Source organism: Carcharhinus amblyrhynchos, chromosome 10 (assembly GCF_965287045.1).
Source record: "Carcharhinus amblyrhynchos chromosome 10, sCarAmb.v2.hapA, whole genome shotgun sequence".
NCBI classification, from domain to species: Eukaryota; Metazoa; Chordata; class Chondrichthyes; order Carcharhiniformes; family Carcharhinidae; genus Carcharhinus; species Carcharhinus amblyrhynchos.
Genome location: NC_137333.1, coordinates 92,416,675 through 92,439,277, shown reverse-complemented (window position 1 = coordinate 92,439,277; position 22,603 = coordinate 92,416,675). Strand labels below are relative to the sequence as shown.

At 45.4% G+C, this 22,603-nt stretch overlaps 1 protein-coding gene across 2 annotated transcripts in view; it reads right to left on the bottom strand.

Moving 5' to 3' along the window:
* The window catches only part of gabrg3 (gamma-aminobutyric acid type A receptor subunit gamma3), a 604,889-nt gene extending 587,443 nt beyond the window's left edge, over positions 1 to 17,446 (bottom strand). For both annotated transcript variants that reach the window (XM_080197967.1, XM_080197966.1), the window contains exons 1-2: positions 17,394 to 17,446; positions 15,084 to 15,229 (exon numbers count right to left, since the gene is read on the bottom strand). In XM_080197967.1, coding sequence (XP_080054093.1) covers positions 15,084 to 15,229; positions 17,394 to 17,446 — 199 coding nt within the window. The remainder of the gene's footprint in view (positions 1 to 15,083; positions 15,230 to 17,393) is intronic.
* Positions 17,447 to 22,603: the final 5,157 nt, after the last annotated feature.

The following is a 22,603-nucleotide window of genomic DNA, read 5'->3' as shown; positions in this document are numbered from 1 at the left end:
CCGGGAATCGAACCTGGGTCCCTGAATCTGTTAGGCAGCTAGTAATAACCACTGTGCCATTGTGCCATGTTGACATTTTCCATCTCTGACACACAAAGTGTGACCACTTGACCAAGGTCATACACTGCTAATGGGATTACATCTTAGCACTTGTCTCTGAAGTGAGGAGAGAATCAGAGAAAAGTTGAACAAAAAATAAATGTGTTTTCTTTTTCCCACCTCTCTTCAGTTCTTACTTGTAACATCTAGCAGTGAAGCAACAGAGAATAGTGAGAGAACAGGATGTTAGGAACTGAGGAATTAAATGGAGTGTCAAGGCCTCTGATGTAAGATACTACGAAGGGTGAAAGCTATTGGGAGAGGTGACCAGATAAATCACAGAATTGGAGTTAACTGACGAATGCAGTGTAATGAAAATGAATTAGTCCACCATTGAGATTTATGGCTGACTTTTCCACTGAAAATGCTTACATTCTTGTTAAATCTCATCAAAGTCTAAGCTAGTTTTTCAGGAAATGCAAGTTAACATCAGGACCTTCATAAATTTCATGTATAATACTGGGATTACAAAACTGTCAATCAAAGGCTGAGTAACAACATATTCAACAACCACATCACAAGGGATACAGACTCAAAGCTTTGAATTAAAACATTTATTTTACAGAGTGCTGATCAGATAGGCTTCCATCCTGACAAAATGAGCAATGCCTTTGCTGTGTATAGCGTTCTGTACATTACAAACAAAGTAATTGGAAAACGTTTTATGCTTGCTTGAGCTGGGAAGTCTGTACAATGGGAATGAATAGAACATGGGTTGCCACATTGCGATTCCGTGCTTGGACGAGCAACACTCTCATCTGAATTTTGAGCACAAAATGATGCATTTGGGTAAATTCTGCCATTGCAATTGATAACTGACGATAGACATATTAGAAAGTCTACACTTTTGCTACACGGAATAAATCATGTTTCAGAGCTGCATGAGTGTTGTAGCAAGCATTTGAACAGGAAGATTTAAGTCTATTTATAATTGTCACAAGTAGGCTTACATTAACACTGCAATGAAGTTACTGTGAAAATCCCCTAGTCGCCACACTCTGGTGCGTATTCGGGTACACTCAGCGAGAATTTAGCATGACCAATGTACATAACCAGCACATCTTTTATGACTGTGGAAAAAATGTGGAGCACCTGGAGGAAACCCAGGTAGGGGGAACGCACATGCTCTGCACAGACAGTGACCCAAGCCAGGATTCGAATCCAGATCCCTGGTGCTGTGAGGCAGCAGTGCTAATAACTGTGCCACCATACCATGCTGAAGTTGCGCTCTCATGTTACTAAAAGAGTTATCACCTTGAATTGTTACATTATTTAACATTTCAAAGTTGCATAAATCCAGTTCTGGCGGCCAAAAGGAAGCATGTTTAGATTTGTTTAGTGAGCAATGAAATGCATGGGCATTCTCCCACCAGAGTGCTTATAGGGACATAAAGGGGAGAGGCTGGGGTTAAAATATCTCAGACAATCTTCCCACTAGGTTTCCACCTGCCTGGACGTCTCTGTAATTTTACCCTTGGACTGGCAAGGCCTTTGCTGGCCTGCCCACGCTTCTGCCCACAGAAGCCCTGAAGTGAATAATTGTTAACCACTTAGCTTACAGCCTCAGTTTTCAAAATGGTGGAAGGAGTTTAAGGGCAAAGGAAAAGCCCAAAAATGAGCTGTGTTCAGGCCTCGGATGGGAAGATGGCAGGGAGTGGATTTGGTCTGGGTGCTCCGGTCTCCGGCAGTGCTGGGAAAGGGAAGACGGTGTATGTATGAGATGCATGTCAACACCATGTGCAACTTGCGAGTCAGGAGAGCGTGGAATGAGGGGGAGAAGACACCTTTAATGGTTTCATCCCCAAGATTAGCCACGAGTTCAGCAAGGCCACCCCAATAATGGCTCCCCCAAAACTGTCTCCTTAATGAGGGCTAGGGCATGTAGGCACACCTGCCCCTCCCATAACCTCCTGTTACCTGTGCTGCTCTGCCACTTTGCCAAATCTAGGGAGATGTGTTGGTGAATGTCCTGCATTGTGTTTATGCAAGGGATCTGAGCAGCAACTTCTTCACACAGAGGGGCAAGTCAAATTGGCAAGTCATGTTAATGTTTTATAGAACATTAGTGAGGCCGCACTTGGAATATAGTGTTCAATTCTGGTCGCCACACTACCAGAAGGAATGTGGAGGCTTTGGAGAGGATACAGGAAAGATTTACCAGGATGTTGCCTGGTATGGAAGGCATTAGCTATGAGGAGAGGTTGGAGAAACTTGGTTTGTTCTCACTGGAGCGACAGAGGTTGAGGGGAGACCTGATAGAAGTCTACAAGATTATGAGAGGCATGGACAGGGTGGATAGTCAGAAGCTTTTTCCCAGGATGGAAGAGTCAATTACTAGGGGGCATAGGTTTAAGGTGCAAGGGGCAAGCTTTAAAAGAGAAGTACGAGGTAGATTTTTTACACGGAGAGCGGTGGGTGCCTGGAACTTGGTGCCGGGGGAGGGAGTGGAAGTGGATACAGTAGTGACTTTTAAGAGGCGTCTTGACAAATAACTGAATGAGGTGGGAATCGAGGGATATGGTCTCCAGAAGTGTAGGGGGTTTTAGTTAAGTCAGGCAGTATGGTCGGTGCAGGCTTGGAGGGCCGAAGGGCCTGTTCCTCCATGTAATTTTCTTTGTTCTTTGTTCTTTGTAGGGTGGTTTGTGTATGGAATGAACTGCCAGAAGAGGTGACAGGGGGTGGCTACAATTATAAAGTCCCTTTTTTGACAAAGTCCCTCACGGTAGGCTGGTAGAAAAGGTTAAGGCGCATGGGATACGAGGCCAGGTAGCTAGGTGGATTGAGAACTGGCTGGGAAATAGGAGACAGATGGTAGTTGTGGAGGGGACCTTGTCGGGCTGGAGGCCAGTGACCAGTGGTGTGCCGCAGGGCTCAGTACTGGGACCTCTCCTCTTTGTAGTCTACATAAATGACTTGGAAGAGGGCGTAGGTGGTGTGATCAGCAAGTTTGCTGATGACACCAAGATGGCAGGGTTGGCGGGTACGGAACTGGATTGTCAGGTGATACAACAGGATATAGATAGGTTGGTGCAGTGGGCAGATAGGTGGCAGATGGCATTTAATCCTGACAAATGCGAGGTGATGCATTTTGGACGGAATAATGCAGAGAGGAGCTATGTGATAAAAGGTAGGCCGATTAGGAGTATAGACATACAGAGGGACCTGGGAGTGCAGGTTCACAAATCCATGAAGGTTGCATCACAAGTGGAGAAGGTTGTTAGGAAGGCGTATGGAATGTTAGCCTTTATAGGAAGGGGTATAGAGTATAAAAGCTGCCGTCTAATGCTTCAGTTGTACAGAACGTTGGTTAGACCGCATTTGGAGTACTGCGTCCAGTTCTGGTCACCTTACTACCGGAAGGACGTGGAGTCTCTGGAAAGGGTGCAGAGGAGGTTTACCAGGATGTTGCCTGGCATGGGGGGACTGGGTTACGAGGAGAGATTGAAGAAACTAGGACTATTCTCCTTGGAAAGACGGAGATTGAGAGGGGACATGATAGAAGTATATAAGATACTGAAGGGAATAGATAGAGTTAATAGTGAGAGACTGCTCCCTAGACTGGGTACTAACACGAGAGGTCATGATTGAAGGGTGAGGGGGGAGAGGTATAATTTGGAGGTGAGAAGAAGGTTCTTTACGCAGAGAGTTGTGGGGGTCTGGAACGCGCTACCGAGTAGGGTGGTGGAGGCAGGAACGTTGGACTCATTTAAGATGCAGTTAGATAGGCACATGAGTGAAACGAGAATGGAGGGATATGGTAGGGGCTATTAAATAGGGTTAAACCTCGGGAGACACCGGAAGGGCAGGCTGTATGATTAATATTTTTGTCTTTATTCCACAGGTGGAGGTCCACCTCGTGTCAAGCGAGGGGCATGCACACGGTGGGTCGTGCGTGGGCTGCTCTTGGAAGTCCAGGAGTGGCCTAGTACTTCATGTCGGTGTGTGTGCTTGATCCTGGACCGGTAGACGGGCGCCGCAACAGCTCAGTGACTAGCACTGCTGGCTGTGCAGACACATGGATTTGGGCCTGTGTCTGTGGGAGTTTGCGCATTCTCCCTGTGGTTGCGTGGGTTTCCTCCGGGCGCTCCGGTTTCCTCCCACACCCCAAAGATGTGCTCTTAGGCTAATCAGTTTTTACCAAATTGACACTATTTCTTCCCTGAATCTGACTGAGTAGGGTTCCATTCGTAGACATGCAGGGTAGAATAGGTGTAGGGTGATGCGGTGGCACGGGCTCGTTGGGCCGAAGGGCCTGTTTCCTGTGCTGGGTTGTTCTTTGTTCTTTGTATAACATTTAAAAGACATTTGGATAGGTACATGGATAGGAAAGGTTTAGAGGGATATGGGCCATAGGCCAGTGGGATTGGTTTGATTTAGGAAACCTGGTCGGCATGGACGGTTGGGCTGAAGGGTTTGTTTCCGTGATGAATATCTCATTGGGTGGGATTTTTATGGACTCACTTGTCCCAAAACCGTAAAATCCCACCCGAGGTCAACAGATCTTCCCATGGTCCACCCCTCGCCCGCTCTGATTCCTGTGGCGGGCAAGGCGGTAAAATTCCAGCCTATAACTCTGTATGGCTGTCATTTAGTGGTGATAGTGTGTCTGCAACTTATGAGATGTGGGTATGAGGTTGAGGCTTGTGGCATTGTAAAGTGGATGAAAGAAATGTGATGTACATGAACATCGGAATGCGCTCAGATTGATAGGGCGTGTTGGTAGTGAGTGATGGGGGTGTGGTGAATTAAGGAGTGCCTGAGCCTAGGGAATGCAGTTGGTAGGGTGTGGCATTTGCAGATGCATTCGCTGACCTTGAGCATTCCTGTGAGGTCGCTGCGCTTCTTGTCGCACTGCATTCAGATATTCAGAGCCTGACTTGCATCATTGACCTCCACATCTCTGTTCCAATATCTTTTTGACCATGAGTCTGGAAAGCTTTCTGGTCTATCATGGACACTGGGCATTTCCTCCTTCAGCAAAGCTGAAGTGCAGTGCAGCATCTGAAATCCATGGAGTCTACCCTTTTTCTCTCTCATGTTGTATCATTCTCCAATGTTTAGGGAACAGGTTGAGGGAGCTAAATGACCTACACCCAGTCTAGCATTTCCCAGGTCAGATTTACCTCCTTTACAACTACCAACATCTTCTCCATTCACAATGCATCCTTCCCCTTTAAGAGATGCAAACTAGCTAAACATTCATAGAATCACTACAGTGCAGAAGGAGGCCATTTGGTCCATCGAGTCTGCAATGACAACAATCCCACCTCTAGGCCTATCCCCGTACCCCAAAAGAGCACCTTACTAATCCATCTAACCTATGCATCCTGGGACACTAAGGGGCAATGCATCTAACTGCACATCTTTGGACTGTGGGAGGAAACCGGAGCACCTGAAGGAAACCTCAGCAGACATGGGGAGAATGTGCAAACTCCACACAGACAGTAAGCGAAGCCGGGAATCGAACCCAGGTCACTGGAGCTGTGAGGCAGCAGTGCTAACCACTGTGCCACCGTGCCACCTCATTGCAAAATAGTTTTAAGTAATGTTAGCCTCTCATGACATTGGCACCCACCAATGTGTCCGAACAATCAACAACACAATTAGCGCTGGCCAAATACTGAAATCACTGAGATGAACAAGGAAGAAGAAGTTGGCAACGCTGCCAGCATTTCAGTTAATGGCACCAGCATTGAGATGCCCTCACTTGCTTTTGGATCTATCAAATATAGCTCACTAAGTCTTCACAATCAGCCATTCTAATTGACAGAATTAGTTCAGTTAAGTGTTGCTATGCAACAGAAGGACACATTTCTATTTCCATCTTAAATTGCATCCATAAAATTGTAGAAAGTGCGCAGACATCTGAAATTTTGCTATCTTTAAATGTGAGCTGGTAAAGTAATAAGATGCCTATCATAGTGAAATTTGATTTAAACACAAATAAAACTTTCATCAGTTTAATTAGGTCGTTGGACTGGGGTAGCTCCCTTAATTTCATTGCGAGCCGGAATAAACAAAAAAGAACTGATCAAGAGGCAATTGGATCACCAGACAACAAATATGTTCAGAAATCAATCAATTTAAACTTGTTTTATTCTTCTTATAATGGGACAAACTTCAAGCTGAACAAATGGCGAACTTGATGATTCAACAAGCTTTTCAATGGCTCAAGCAAACAGAACAACATGCCAGGTGTGCACTGGGTTATGGAACTTCAGCTGAGTTTGAAATAGGTTTGCAATAACTAGCTCCAGCACTCCTGTTTATTTTCTTCTGTTTATTCATTGGATGCGAGCCTTGTAAGCAATCCTTCATGTTATCTCACTTCCCATCTTTCTTTCCCTCCCCCCGCCCCAATCCCACTGGGGTCATCTGTTACCTATTCCAGGTTGTCCTTTGTCACGTGCATAGAATCATAGAATCCCTACAGTACAGGAGGAGGCTGTTGGACCCATTGAATCTGCGCTGACCACAATTCCACCCAGGCCCTATCCCCTTCATCCCATGTATTTAGCCTGCAATTCCTCCTGACACTATGGAACAATTTAGCATGGTCAATCAACCTCACCCTTTAGACTGTGGGAGGAAACCGAAGTACCCAGAGAAAACCCACGTAGACATGGGGAGAATGTGCAAACTCCACACAGACAATCACCCAAGGCTGGAATCGAACCCCAGTCCCTGGCGCTGTGAGGCAGCAGTGCTAACCACTGGACCACCATGCCGCCCACATTGCTTACCTTTGTTCTGTCATTAACACATTCTGATGTCTTAGTAGACCACCATCAGAACCCTTCTTAGGCATGACCATCACTGCTAATGTTCCCTTCATCTTCTTATCCCTGGCATAGTGGTTAGCGTTGCTGCCTCTCAGCTCCAGAACCCAGGTTCAATTCCTGGCTGTCTGTGTGGAACTTGCACATTCTCCCTGCGTCTGCATGGGTTTCCTCAGGGTGCTCCGGTTTCCTCCCACAGTTCAAAGATATGCAGTTTAGGTGGATTGGCCGTGCTAAATTGCCCCTTATGTCGGGGGGGCTAACTAGTGTTATGGGGATAGGGCCTGGGTAGTCGGTGCAGACTTGATGGGCCGAATGGCCTCCTTCTGCACTGTTTGATTCTATGATTCCAATACCTTTGAAGATAGCTTCCACCTATCACTGGCCCTCGATCCAACCCCTACAGCTCCACCTCCCCCACACAAATAAATCCCATCCTATTTCCAGTTTCCTTTAGCTCTGACGAAGGCTCATCCAGACTCGAAACATTGGCTCTGTTCTCTCTCTACAAATGCTGTCTGACCTTCTGATATTTTCCAGTATTTTGTGTTTATGTTCCAGCATTTTTAGTGTCCATTAAACTGCCCTTGAGAAGATGGTGCTAAGCCATCTTTTTGAACCTGTTGCCATCTGTATAGTGTTAGGAGAGGTTTTCACCCAGCAACAATGAAGGAACAGTGATATAGTTCCAAGTCAGGGTGCTGCCTGGCTTGTAGAAAAGCTCACAGGTGCTGGTGTTTCCATGCTGCCCTTGTCCTTCTAGGTGGTAGAGGTCAATAGGTTTGGAAGGTAATTCTTTGGAATCTGGAATAGTTCCCACAGGCTGGAGGGAGCTAATGTAAGCCCGCTATTCAAAAAGGGAGGGAGAAAACAGGAAACTATAGACCAGTGAGCCGAACATCAGTACAGGGCTAGTTGCGAGAATCTATTATCAAGGATTTCATAACTTGACATTTGGAAGGCAGTAATATAATCAGACAAAGCCAGCATGAATTTACAAAGGGGAAATCATGCTTGTCAAATCTATTGGAGTTCTTTGAGGAAGTAACTGCAAAAGAGAAATCATGATTGATGAACCTATTGGAATTTTTTGAGGATGTAACTCGTAGAGTTGACAAAGGAGAACCAGTGGATGTGGTGTATTTAGATTTTCAGAAGGCTTTTGACAAGATCTCACATAACAGACTACTATATAAAGTTAAAGCACATGGGATAACAGGTAATGTCTTGAAATTTATAGAAAGTTCATTAGCAGATAGGAAGCATAAATGAGTCTTTTTCTCATTGGCAGTCAGTGACTGTTGGGGTTGCGCAAGGATCTATGCGAGGACTCCAATTGTTCACATTATATATTAGTGATTTGGAAGGGGGAACTATTACTTCCAAATTTGCAGATGATTCAAACTTGGGTGGGAGGATGAGCTGTGAGGAGGATGCAGAGATGCTTCAGCGTGATTTGGGCAGGCTAAGCGCATGGCAAATGCGGTATAATGTGAATAAGTGTGAGGGTTATCTACTTTGGTAGCACAATAGGAAAACAGGTTATTCCTTGAAATGGGTGTAAATTGAGAGAGGTGGATACTCAACGAGACCTTGGAGTCCTCGTGCATCAGTCGCTGAAAGTAAGCACGCAAGTACATAAGGCATCAAAGAAGGCAAATGGTACATTGGCCTTCATAGCCAGAGGATTTCCGTATAGGATAGGGGTGTTTTCCTACAATTGTATAGGACTTTGGTGAGGCCATATTGTGTGCAGTATTGGAGTCCTTATCTGAGGAATGATGTCCTTGCTATAGATGGAATGCAGCGAAGGTTTACCAGGCTGATTCCTGGGATGGCAGGTCTGTCATATGAGGAGAGACTAATCCAGTCAGGATTATATTTACTGGAATTTGGAAGAATGAGAGAGGATCTCATAGAAACATAAAATTCTAACAGGGTTAGACAGAGTAGATTCAAAAAGAATGTTCCCAATGGTGGGGGAGTCCAGAACGAGGGGTCATCGCTTGAGGATAAGGGATAAACCTTTCAGAACTGAGGTGAGGAGAAATTTCTTCACCCAGAGGGTGATGAATGTGTGGAATTCACTACCACAGAAAGTAGTTGAGGCCAAAAAGTTGTCTGATTTCAAGAAGAAATTGGATATAACTCTTGGGGCTAAAGGGATTAAGGAATATGGGAGGTTGGTGGGGGGCGGTGGTGTTCAGGATATTGAACTTGATGATCAGCCATAATCAAAATGAATGGTGGAGCAAGCTTGAAGGGCCGAATGGCCTACTCCAGTTTCTATGTTTCTAATGAAGAAAGAGGCTTGGTGAGTTGCTGCAGTGCACATATAGAGTGTACATACTGCTGCCAGTGCACGTGGTAGAGAAAAGAGTGAATATGTAAATTGGTGGATTAGGTGCCAATTGAGCAGGTTGCTTTTTTCTGGATGGTGTTGAGATTCTTGAGTGTTGTTGGAACTGCACTCGTCCAGGCAAGAGGAGAGTATTCCATCACATTCTTGACTTGTGCCTTGCATATCAGAATTGCCCTGTGCAATTGAAGTCAGTTGCCTCTTTCAATACTTCATAGAATCACAGAATCCCTACAGTGCAGAAGGAGGCCAGCCGGCCCATTGAGTCTGCACTGGCAACAATCAGACCCAGCCTATACCCTGTAACCCCATGTATTTACCCTGTTAATCACTCTGATATGGCCAATCAACCTAACCCGCACATCTTTGGAGTGTGGGAGGAAACCCATGCAGACACGGGGAGAACGTGTAAACTCAGACCCGAGGCCGTAATTGAACCCGGGTCTATGGTGCTGTGAGACAGCAGTGCTAACCACTATTCCACTGTGCCACTCATTACACCCTTCCCATCTGTCTTAATGTTATTCAAATAACTGAGGCTAAAGACTGCCTGATCCCTGTTAATATTGTGCATCAGGTGTCTTTTTCTGCTAGCCTGTTGACATTTAGATTTTGTCTTTAAATTGGCATTACATAATCCAAACTTCTTGATTAACTATGTATTAATATGCACATATGACACAATTTTCATTTGATTTTTTTTTCCATTATCCTTCCATGTAGTGAGTGCGGAAATATCAACACAGTGTACAGCCCCACAAAAGGAGCCAGGCAGCATAGAGAGGTGTTCTTGCTCAGTCCCTTCTTGCATCCATTTTTCTCTTTCCCACTTATACCAGTGCCTTGTTATTTCCATAGTAGAATGTAGAAAATATGTCACCCAAGAACACAGCGACAAAATAACATTAAGTGTTTTACCGAAGTGGACTTGACAAGTTGCAAAACCTTTCAGATTATTGTTTCAAGCACGAAACTACTTTCGGAGGCTAACATAAGATTGAAGTGAAATATGAATGAATCACTGAGCTCTTCCCAATGATAGCAAAGTGCACAATATATATTTTGACAAAAGGAATTAGCTTCATATTCCTTCAGTTAAGTGCAGCCTCTCAAACCGGGGTTCTTGTTTACTCTGTGTGGTTTACAGCCACAAATGTAACATTCTGTTGACATATTGAAACACCTTGAAGTAGGATGGATGTTCATTCCATTTCTTTGCACTGACATTAAGTAAGATTTGTGATTGCAAATAAGAAATGTACCCTCTTCCCTCTTGGTGTCTGTGTCTTCACTGGAGACGAACGTTAAGATTTTGCATGAGTTTTGTGTGGTTAAAATGCTGTCATTGGAAATAATCTACATGATCCATAAATCATATATATTAAAATGCCATACCCCATATCCTGTCACGGAGCTAGTTCAGTTCAGTGCACATAATTGCAGAATTACAGAACATTGCATTTTTTTTTATATTTAGGAAGTAGATGATGCACTCTTCCAATAATTAGTTTTTCTCACCTTGTCTGCGTTACAATTAGGTTGTGCATATTTTTAATAAATGCAGCAAAATCTTTGCTGACAGGTGTGCAATATTGAAATATGCCCAATAATGGAATTTACGTTCAGTAAAAGAGCAAAAACTGATCGTTCTTGCATTTGATTAACAGAGCCTGCTGAAGACTGGATCCACAATCCCTCTGTTGCAAAACTATGCAAACGTAGAAATATAGAAGATCAGAACAGGAGTGGGCCACTCGGCCCTTCAAGTCTGATCCACCATTTAATATGATCATGGCTAATCCTCTATCTCCATGCCATACTTCTACTCTCTCCCTATACCCCTTAAGAAGTCTCACAACACCAGGTTACTACGCTCACCCCAGTCCAACGCCGGCATCTCCACATCATGTCTATACTCCTCGACACCTTCAATGTCTAGAAATCCATCTATTTCTTTCTTAAATATATATTCAGTGATTTGGCCCTCCATAGCCTGCCCTGTTAGAAAATTCCATGGCTCACCACCCGCTGTGGTGATTTTTTTTTCCTCATCTCAATCCAAAATGGCCTACCCCACATCCTGAGACTGTGACCCTTTGCTCTAGAATTCCCAGGTCAGAGGAAACAACATCCCTGCACCCAATCTGTCCACCTCCAGGTGACTGTCTGTATGGAGCTTGCACATTCTCCCTGTGTCAGCGTGGTATCTTTCAGGTACTCCGGTGTCCTCCCACAAAGATATGCTAGTTAGGTTGACTGGCCATGCTAAATTGCCTGTTAGTGTCAGGGGGATTAGCAGGATAAATAAGTGATGTCATGGGGATAGGGCCTGGATGGGATTGGAATTGTTGTCTGTGCAGGCTCGATGGACTGAGTGGCTTCCTTCTCCATAGAGGAGAATCATAGAATCTCTACTGTGCAGAAGGAGGTCATTTGGCCCTGCTGGTTTGCGCCAACCACAATCCCACCCAGGCCCTATCCCCAAAACCACATGCATTTACCCTAGCTAGCCCCTGACACTAAGAGGCAATTTAGCATGGCCAATCTACCTAACAGACACATCTTTTGACCATGGGAGGAAACCGGAGCACCCAGAGGAAACCCACACAGACGGGTGTCTTCAGGCTGGCATTGACGGGGAGAATGTGCAAACTCCACACAGACAGTGACCCAAGGCTGGAACTGAACCCAGGTTTCTGACGCTGTGAGGCAGCAGTGCTAACCACTGTGCCATCGTGCCACCCTAAATGAAAGTGGAGAATGTGAATATCAATCCCACTACCTTTCACATGCAAAGCAAGCGCTCTACCATCTAAGCTAATTCCCCTGGCACTGTAGGGATTCTATGATTTTATGAATATTATATGTTTCAATGGAATGCCCTTTTGTTCTTCTAAATTCCAATGAATCCCTAGACCTAGTTGACCCTATCTCTCCTCATGCGACAGTCCCACCATCCCAGGAATCAGTCTGCACAAGATGCATGATTCCAAAAGTGATGGTAACCTTTCATAGTGTTGCAGCATAGAAATAAAATTAAAACACTGCATTCTACAACTCAGAATTTACCAGATATTATATTGGATTCACTGCTGTGCACAGATTTCAGGGTAACAAGTGTCTGTGCATGTGTTATGCTCTTAAATATCCAATAAGCCAATTGGCATTCTTTATCATCATAGACTTTTAGAATGGCAGCAAGCTGTGCTGATCGGTGTTTGCCATTGATGCCAATGTTTTTCCACTTCACTACCTGCGGTTAATCTTCTGGTCCCAGCCACTGTGGGAGTCATCACGGACAACTTGACAGACCACTAAAGGTCCGCTGACCATGGCTGGGAATTTCCGGTCTCACAGCGGACGCTGTGTGGTGTCAGCTGTGGCAGAGTAGGCAGCCCTGTCACCTCTGAACCAGAAGATTGTTGGCACAAGTCCCACTCACTGGACATGGGCACAGAAATACAATCTGGGGTATTGGAGTGTTATGCCGACGGAGGGGCTGTTTTCCAGGTGAGATATTAAACCAAGGCCCTGCCTTTCTCCCTCAGTTGGAGGTGAAAGATCCCATGTCACTATTTGATCTTGTTGATCTTTCCCTACACCCTGGCTATGACTGTAACACTACATTCTGCGGTCTCTCCTCTCCTTCTCTTTGAACTGTATGCTTCGTCTGTATAGTGCGCATGAAACAATACTTTTCACTGTATGCTAATAAATGTGACAATAATAAATCAAATCAAATTGAAGAGGAACAGGGGTAGTTACCCCTGGCGTCCCTGGCCAATGTATCCTCAATCAACATCACAAGAACACATTATCAGGCCCTTATCACATTGCTATTTGTGGGAGCTTGCTGTGTATAAAAGTGGCTATCACATTCCAAAGCGATCACATTTTAAAAACATGCCATTGGCTGTAAGGCACTTTGGGACATCCTGTAGTCACTAAAGGTGTCATATAAGGGCAAATCTTTTGTTTCCCAGTGATTCAAGGTTCCAATAACTTTCTAATATGTTTAATGTAGACACTCATGTCAAAGTAGCAGAGTCATGAAACAACACAGAACCGTAGAATCATAGAAAGGTTACTGTACAGAAGGAGGCCATTCAGCCTATCTTGTCAATGCCAGCCTGAAGATACCCAGATACCCTTTCTAATCCCAGCTTCCTGCACCCGGCCCATGGCCCTGCAGCTCTTAAGGTGCAGATCCAGGTACTTCCCTGCTGCCATCAAACTTTTGAATGGACCTACCTTGCATTAAGTTGGTCTTTCTCTACACCCTAGTTATGACTGTAACATTACATTTTGCACTCTCTCCTTTCCTTCATTATGAACGGTATGTTTTGTCTGTATAGTCCACAAGAAACAATACTTATCACTGCCTACCAATAGATGTGACAATAATAAATCAAATCATATCAAAGGTAAAAAGATTAGAGTCTCTGCCTCCACTATCAACACAGGCACTGAATTCCAGACACCCACCAACCTTTATGTAAAAAAAATTCTCCCTTATGCCTCCTCTACACCAATTGCCATTTACCTTGAATCAATGTCTCCTAGTTCTAGAATTCTCCACCAAGGGAAATAACTTTATCCTGTGCACTTCATCATTTCTCCTCATAATTTTGTACACCCCAATGTAGTCACCCCTCAGCCTTCTTTGTCTCATGGAAAATAACCCCAACCTATCCAATCTCACCTCACAGCTACACTTTTCTATTCTTGGCAATATTCTTGTAAACCTCCTCTGCACTCTCCCCAGAGAAATTATGCCCTTCCTGTAATGTGGTGGCCAGAACTGCACACAATGATTTGTTTTGATGAGACAATGATGAGACAGAGTACTGGATTGAGATAGAGAATCTGGTGAACTGGTGCAGTGACAATAATCTCTCCCCCAATGTCAACAAAATGAAGGAGATTGCCATCAGCATCAGGAAATGTAAAGGAGAACATGCCCCTGTCTACATCGACAGGGACAAGGTAGAAAGGAATGTGAGCTTTAAGTTTTTAGGTATCCAGATCACCAACAACCTTTCCTGGTTCCCCCCCTCCCGCCACCCCCCCAACTACCCCACGCTAACACTATAGTTAAGAAAGCCCATCAATGCCTTCACTTTCTCAGAAGGCTAATGAAATTTGGCATGACAGCTACAACTCTCACCAACTTTTACAGATGCACCATAGAAAGCATTCTTTCTGCTTATATCGCAGTTTGGTATGGCTCCTGCTCTGCCCGAGACTGCAAAAACTACAAAAGATCGTGAATGTAGCTCAATCCATCATGTAAACCAGCCTCCAGTTCATTGACTCTGTCTATACTTCCCGCTGCCTCAGCAAAGCAGCCAGCTAATTAAGGACCGTGCATACCCCGGACATTCTTTCTTCGACCTTCTTGCATTGGGACAAAAATGCAAAAGTCTGAGGTCACGTACCAACCAATTCAAGAACCGTTTCTTCCTTGCTGCCATCAGACTTTTAAATGGACTTACCTTGCATTAACTTGATCTTTCTCTACACCCTAGCTATGACAGTAACACTACATTCTGTACTCTCTCCTTTCCTTCTCTATGAATGATATGTTCTATATAGTGTGCAAGAAACAATACTTTTCACTGTAGGCTAATACATGTGACAACAATAAATCAAATCAAATCAAAGAGTTTTAATTACCAGGCATATGTTAGAATTTCTCTGTCAAACAGAATGTTTCTGAAATATCACCTGAAAATGCACAGTCACAAATAATCACAGCCTCAGGGCTGCCAGTAGAAAGGAAGTCCACTTGGGTAAGAAAGAGATCAGAGGGCATTGGGTTACAAAATATACATGCTAGTACCCACTTCCAATGTCAGGGCGGAGCTTCTTGTCATATTCCTTCAGCAAGTGGTTTAAAATCTCAGTCGCATCTCGATCTTGCAACTTAGGGGCCAGCACCCACTTCTCATTGGCTGTGTGGTCTTCGTATGCATCCTCGATTTTTCTTGAACTGTAAGATTGTACTCATGTTAATTCTCTGCAGATTGATAAGAAACTACAAGAAACTACAAAGAGTCGTGACTGAAGCCCAGCCACCCATCCATTGACTCTGTCTACACTTCCTGCTGCTTCGGAAAAGCAGCCAGCATAATCAAGGACCCCATGCACCCCGGACATACACTCATTCACCTTCTTCCATTGGGAAAAAGATGCAAAAGTCTGAGGTCACGTACCAACAAAAGTCTGGGGTCATGTACCAACCGACTTTTGAACAGCTTCTTCCTTGATGCCAACAGACTTTTAAATGGACATACCTTTTACTAAGTTGATTTTTCTCTACACCCTAGCTATGACTGTAACACTACATTCTGCACTCTCTCGTTTCCTTCTCTATGAACGGTATGCTTTGCATAGCATGCAAGAAATACTTTTCACTGAATATCAATACATGCGACAATAACAAATCAAATCAGATCAAATAACTGCTTCCATATTAGTGACAGACATTAAGTTTAGTCTTTGTTACATATTGCAATCTTTTACCATTAACCAACGCCACCCCCCACCTCCCCCACATCAAAAAACAATAAGACCAGGTTTTATGTTTGCTCCCACAGTTGGTGGGTTGAGAAAGTCGGAGGACTGGCATCTCAGTGGCACGCTCACAAAGTGCTCCACAGTGAAAGCAACAGGTGCCCAAGCTAAGAAATGGGTCAGATATCTAGGACACTGAAACAGTACAGGTACATTTGGCCAAAGCATATGCACTGACAGTCTGCATCTCATGACAGCTTACTCCCAAGTCCTCACACTCATCCCTTCAGCATGGGGGTGGGAGTGTATATTTATAGTTAATATCAGTATATTTCTCAGAGATCAAACTTCAACAACATGTTTGATGTTGCATGCTTCAAACGCTCTGAATCCTAATCTTCCCTTAGTGCAAAGAGGAGAAATCACTTGCAAATATATTTACACATGTTCCCCCCAACCCTCCACATGCAATGATTAGGATTTTGATTCCTTGTTGGCGCTGTGAGTTCTTCGTCATTCATCATTGTTATCTTCTTTTGCCGAATCCTGGCGGCTGAAGAATGTCCCTCTATCAGTGGCCAGCTGTCATTATCAAAGTCCTAAAACTACACTCGCATTGTCCATGCAACCGGGTGGATTGTTAGAGGACCCCAGCGGGTAAGGTATCCTAATGGGACAGAGCAGTCACATACAGCATGCGGAGAAAGCTTTTCTTCCAGGTCTCTCCCTCCAATATGCCTGAGGCATTTGAGTTTAAAAACTGCAGTCTACCGCATGCAATCTGATTATTTTTCTTGTTACAATCCACCGCTTTAATGAGAAAAAAAGGGGTGTGGGGGGGGGGGTACAACAGATCTGAGGGTATTCTAATACAGTCAGTGCTGCTTTATTTACTGTGGTTGTATGGACTGATCTTGGGGATGTAGGATTGGGCTCCAGTCTCCACCGCTGTGGCCTCTGGACAATGACTTTCCATCAGTTCTCAATGCATTCTCAAAACCATGAAGATTAGTACACGCTCAGTTAACCCTACTCCCATTGCCTGGGGCTCCTCGCTGAGGCACACAGTCTTCTGTGATCTCTCCTGCAAGACTTGGAGATTCAAAGGAGACACCTTGGTCTTTCAGAGGAGTTGCCCCACTCTTAACTACCCCTCTCCTTTAGCTTCAATACAAAATTCCAATCACTTTGACCTTTTTGTTCTTAAAAAAAACATTTAAACAATCAGTTCGAAGCCATAGGCTGGAGTTGTGTGTGTGTGTGTTTTAATCCTTTGCTTGACTGGCTTGGTTGGCGGTGTGGGCGAAGTGGAGACAGTGCAAGATCCGAATCTCTCGCCTCTCCTCCTTCCACCACCAAACCGCAATAAAGCTCAGGTAGCGAGGCACCTGCACAGAGACACCATGTATCCAACTGCGACATCAGGGATAATACTGGGAAAAGGGGGAGGGGGGTGAAAAGAGATATCTATTAGCCCCCACACCCACCCCATTAGCTTTATCCCTCTATCAATGCAATTCACAACTTTTGCATTAAAGAGAAAGCATCTCCATAGAACGACCAGGCAAACACAACCCTACACACACACAACACAGAGTATAAAAACAGGGGTGCTTATTTGAAAAAAAATACTTGCTTACCACGCTTGGAAGACGGAAAGAAGTAAGAAAGCTGCCAGTAGTTTGGTTGGCATAGCTGAGAGAGACAGAGAAGGAGAGAGGCAGCAGTAGGAAAGTGAAGTGAGTATTGTTGGGGAGACTAGACAGACGGAGAGAGTTGTTTTATATCTTGCCTCCCGGTGTAAGCAGCAGCGGCGGCAGCAGCAGCGAGCTCCCAGTGTCTGTCACTTCGGAACCATCAAGAGGCAGGGCACAGGATGAGACAGAGCGATCCGTTCCGAATCAGCCATAAATCACACACATTGCCCCTCTGACAGGTGTTAGCGTTTGGACAGCTCCAAGCCTCACCATTCGGCACCCAGTAGCTGGCACACTGAAATGGCCCCTCCTAGGTCCAGAAGCCCCTCTCCTGACGCTCTCCACTTCATTCGGGCTTTCTGCATTGGGAATGAAAGTGGCGGAGTGATGATCTCCAACTGGCTCCAATTCCCACTTTACCCCTTATTCCAGCCGAGGGAAGTCCCATTGGGAAACTGACGTCAGGCTTCACCGCAGGATCGGGCGATTAGTTTGAAGAGCCCAACATTTTCCTGATATCGGTACGAACGAGGTATCGACCTACCTTCCACTATTTAACGATGCGCGTAGATATATGAGACTGCCTGTATGTGTGGCTAGACGCATATGTGACTGTTTGTGTGACTACCTATGTGTGTCTGCCTGCATGGGTGACTGCATGTATGACTATCTGCATGTGTGACTAGGTGCATGTGTAACTGCATGTGTGACTAGGTGCATGTGTAACTGCATGTGTGACTAGGTGCATGTGTAACTGCATGTGTGACTAGGTGCATGTGTAACTGCATGTGTAACTAGCTGCATGTGTGACTGTATGTATGACTACATGTATGACGATCTGCATGTGTGACTAGGTGCATGTGTGACTGCATGTAAGACTGCATGTGTGACTAGGTGCATGTATAACTGCACATGTGATTGCATCTGTGATTAGGTACACCCATGACTACATGTGCGACTAGGTGCACGTGTGACTGTCTACATGTATCATTGCATGTGTAAATAGGTGCATGTATGACTGCACGTATGACTGCATGTGTGACTGCGTGTGTGACTGCATGTTCGATTACCTGTATGTGAGGCTGTCTGCATGTGTGACGAGGTGCATGTATAACTGTCTCTATGACTATCTGCATGTATGACTGTCTGCTTGTGTGACGAGGTGTATGTATGCCAGCTGATGAAGGCGATGCCAGGACGGGTTCGTGTCTGGGTTTAAGCACCTATTGACTCAGAAGATGAGTTACGTTGTTATATTAACAAAGGTCACCTATTCTCACTCTCTGACAATGTTTTGAATTACCTAGAAATAGGTAATAATGGGACCTATTACCTTTCTGAATCAATGTAATTAATCTGTAGTCAAAGGTTTCTACTGGTGTCATTCTCACTGATGTTCGTGGTCTGGTCAGTAACAGTGATATCTAACCTCGGCCAAAATTGTTGTTTTCTGGGACAAGTTGGCGAGCAGTGAGTTAACTCCCCTTAGAATAAATCTGAAGTATAAATTGAGTTAAAACAATAATGGGTTCTTTGACATGATATTGAGTGCGAACGGTCAGAGCACATTGTGCTCCAGTTGCACGCCAACTGGCTGATGAACGGAGAATTCCGGACTCTCCCGGAGTTGACAGAATGGATTTTGAGTTTGTTTCCCATTCTTGGCAAGAGATTACAGCAGCGCGACTATTAAAACTGCAGGATCGTTTGCAATGATTTAGAAACCTTTGTTTTTTAAAGAAATACGAAGTTAGGATCCCAAAACAAACATTGCCAGCCCTGAGATTGAAATCCCACTCCGTTTGGAGTGTGGGGGACCTTGGATGAAAGAAGAATGATGCTAAATTACATTTTTTGTGTGTTTTTTTTTTGTTTTGTCTGGTTAGGTGAGGTTCGATAACCCCATTGCAATGTCTAGCCGGCATCTGCTCCAGAAGCACGGATGGAAAGAGCTTCTGTCCTCCTCCTCCTCCCCTCCTCTCTCTCTCTCTCTCCCGCAGACAGGTGAGAGCAGTGAATTCCAGCAGGGCCGAGACGGGGGCAAGGATCACACACACACACACACACCGCTGCCGTCCTTGGATCTCTCAACGTCGCTTGTAACAACACCCAGCCGCCTCCTGTGCGTCCCAGGGTAGGCTTGTTACTGCTGCACAAGGTAAGTGACTCCCTGTGGCAGTCAGTGTGTTTGGGAGGGAGGGAGCGAGGGAGGGATGAAGGGGGAGGGTGCCGGGGTTGGGGGTGGGGGGTTGGTGTTGGTGAGCTGACTTGTCTGTAACGTGTTGGCATTCGGCAATAGAAAGCGCGGCTCAGAGGCAGACTGGCAAGCTCGGATCTAACCGCACCCTCGCCACTTTAGGGCAGGTTGCAGGAGGGTCCGAATATTAAATGAAAGGATTCCAGACTTTGCAACGTTCGCCGGGGGAGACCAGTATTAACTTTAGCGCCGGCTGGCTAAGATTGTTTGTGTAATGTGTGTGTGCATAGTTGGTGCCTTTTTTATTCTGTACGGTAAGGTGCCAACACTAAACATCTCCAGCGGGGAATGATGTCCTTGTTCACACTCTCGGAATAGCCGGGGTGTACTCTGCACATTGATAAAAATATTAGTGTTTCCCCACCTCTCCCAAACAAGACATTCATAGCTCTGCCGAACTGTGTGTACGCTATAAAAGGAAACTGTCTTCTGGATGCTGTAAATATATAGGAAACACTTATAGCATTGATCTTTCTGAAGCAGTAATGTTAACGTTTATGTTGGCGGGTGGGCTGAAGTTAGCCCCATGGAGAAGGGTGTGTGTGTGGGATGGAGGGGGACGTCTGAATCCTTGTTTACGGAACCTCCATCTCTCTCCTCCCCGCCGGTTGTGGGCTCTGTCCGCCGCCCTAGAAAGCGAAACGCCGGCGGCTCCTCTCAGTGGAAGGAGGCAAGGCTGAGTACAGAGAGAGAGAGAGAAGTAGGGGGGGTGGGTAGAGACAGGCAGAGGGGGAGAGAGAAAAAAAACAGACAGACAGGAGAGGCACAGAGAGAGGGGCAGAGATAGGCAGAGGGAGAGAGAGACAGACAGAGGGAGATGGACAGAGAGAGAGATAGATAGAGAAAGAGACAGAGAGAGGCAGAGACAGGCAGAGGGAGAAAGAGAGATCCAAAGAAATGGGGAGGCGGACAGAGAGAGAAAGGCAGATAGAGAGATAGAGAGAGACAGACACACGGAGACACAGAGAGAGGCATGAGAGGAGCAGAAAGAGAGATAGACAGAGAGACACAGAGAAATATTGAGAGAGGTATAGAGAGACAGAGGCAGACACAGAGAGGCAGAGGCAGAGAGACAGGGGGAGAGACAGAGAGGGGGAGAGGCAGAGAGATGGAGGCAGAGAAACACACAAAGGGAGAGAGAGAGAGAGAGAGAGAGAGACAGTGAGAGAGAGAGAGAGATAAAGGAAGACAGAGACACAGACACGGACACACAGACAGAGAGAGTGAGTGAAGTCAGCTCCTTGTTGCCAGGCAGATTTCCGATGAGGAGAAATGGATGGGGGCGCGGGGGCGGCAGTGAAGTGACACAAACTGGAGTCTCCTAGATGGCCCGGTGAGGTAAGTCGGGCAGTGTCTCACTGACTTGGGGCATCCCCTTGTCAGAGGGACAAAAGCTAAGTTTCCCGGGCCCCTCTCACTGGGAAATACTCCAACTCTCTTTTGAAAGGCAGGTGAATCTCACCGAACGATGTTACCAGTTTCATGTCAATCATACATTCCTCTCTCTCACTCACACACACACACACACTTGTATCTCACTGAAGTAATTGGGAAATCACTGAGATCCGTTCAGAGTGAGTGGAACCCAGAGTAAAATGGAGCTAAAATATAACTTGATATGCGGGGCAGAAATCTTAGCTTATTTATTTATTGGGCTGTGGGGAAGGCGGAGAGTATTTCCAGGTAATGGGCGGAGTTTAATACGCTCCACAATGCTTATTCTTAATTCAGGTCAAATCAGTTAGCATTGCACCGACACTCTCTCCTGCCCTGTTGTCCCTTCCGCAGGGATATAGTCGCCATCGGTCATTCCAACACCCATGAGGGAGAGAGAAAACAGGTCAATCTAACTAGTAATCAGCTGCCTGGCTCGCTGCTCAGACACTGTCAGAATCTGTTCTTCCCCGGATCACTGTTTAATGAAGACAAGCTCTCGCCAGCGATCAGAAATCCCCAGCCATGCCCCTTATAAATAATAAAAAAAAATTTTTTGTCTTTTTTGGTCGTAAAAAGAAGTTCGAATTGACAACCTGGCTCTGAAGATGCCACGATTCCCTGCCTGAATCAATGGAAAGGTCCCAATTTCTCTCAAACACTCCGCGTTAAGCTCTGAAGGGATCAGGTTCCATCCATAAATAACGGGGACAAGTTTAACAAAGGTTCAACATCTCATTCCAGCCACAGTTCGTGCACCTATCGTCTCAATGTTGGGACTGATAATAACCCCACATACAAAAACAAAAAACGCTAGGAAATCTCTTCAAAGGTCATCCAGACTCGAATCGCTGGCTTTATTCTTTCTCCAGAGAGGCTGCCAGGCCGCCTGAGACTTTCCAGCATTTTCTGTTTTTGCTTCAGATTCGGCATCCGCGGTATTTTGCCTTTATCTTAGTGTCAAAAAATCCCTACTGCAGGAGGAGGCCATTCGGCCCATCGAGTCCGAACCGACAATCCCACCCAGGCCCTATTCCCCGTACATTTACCCTAGCAGGTCCCTCTGACACTAAGGGGCAATTTAGTATGGCCAATCCTCCTAACCTGCACACCTTTGGACTGTGAGGGGAAACCAGAGCACGCCGAGAAAACCCATGCAGACACGGGAAGAATGTGCAAACTCCACACAGGCGGTGACCTGAGGCCGGAACTGAACCCGTGCTGCCCAAATATAATAACCCCTCTGGCTCACAACAGCCCAAATCACTGGCACCCAACTGTGGGGCAGGGTTGAACAAGCCACTTTTAATTGGCCCCTTATTCGCACAGATTTCTGTAATTCTGGAGTGTTAATTACCTGTTGACAAATACAATTTAGCGGAGCGACATGCCTGTTACTGGAATGGTGTGTGTGGGGATGGGGGTGGGTTCTTGCAGTAGTTGCAATCTAGAATTGCATTTC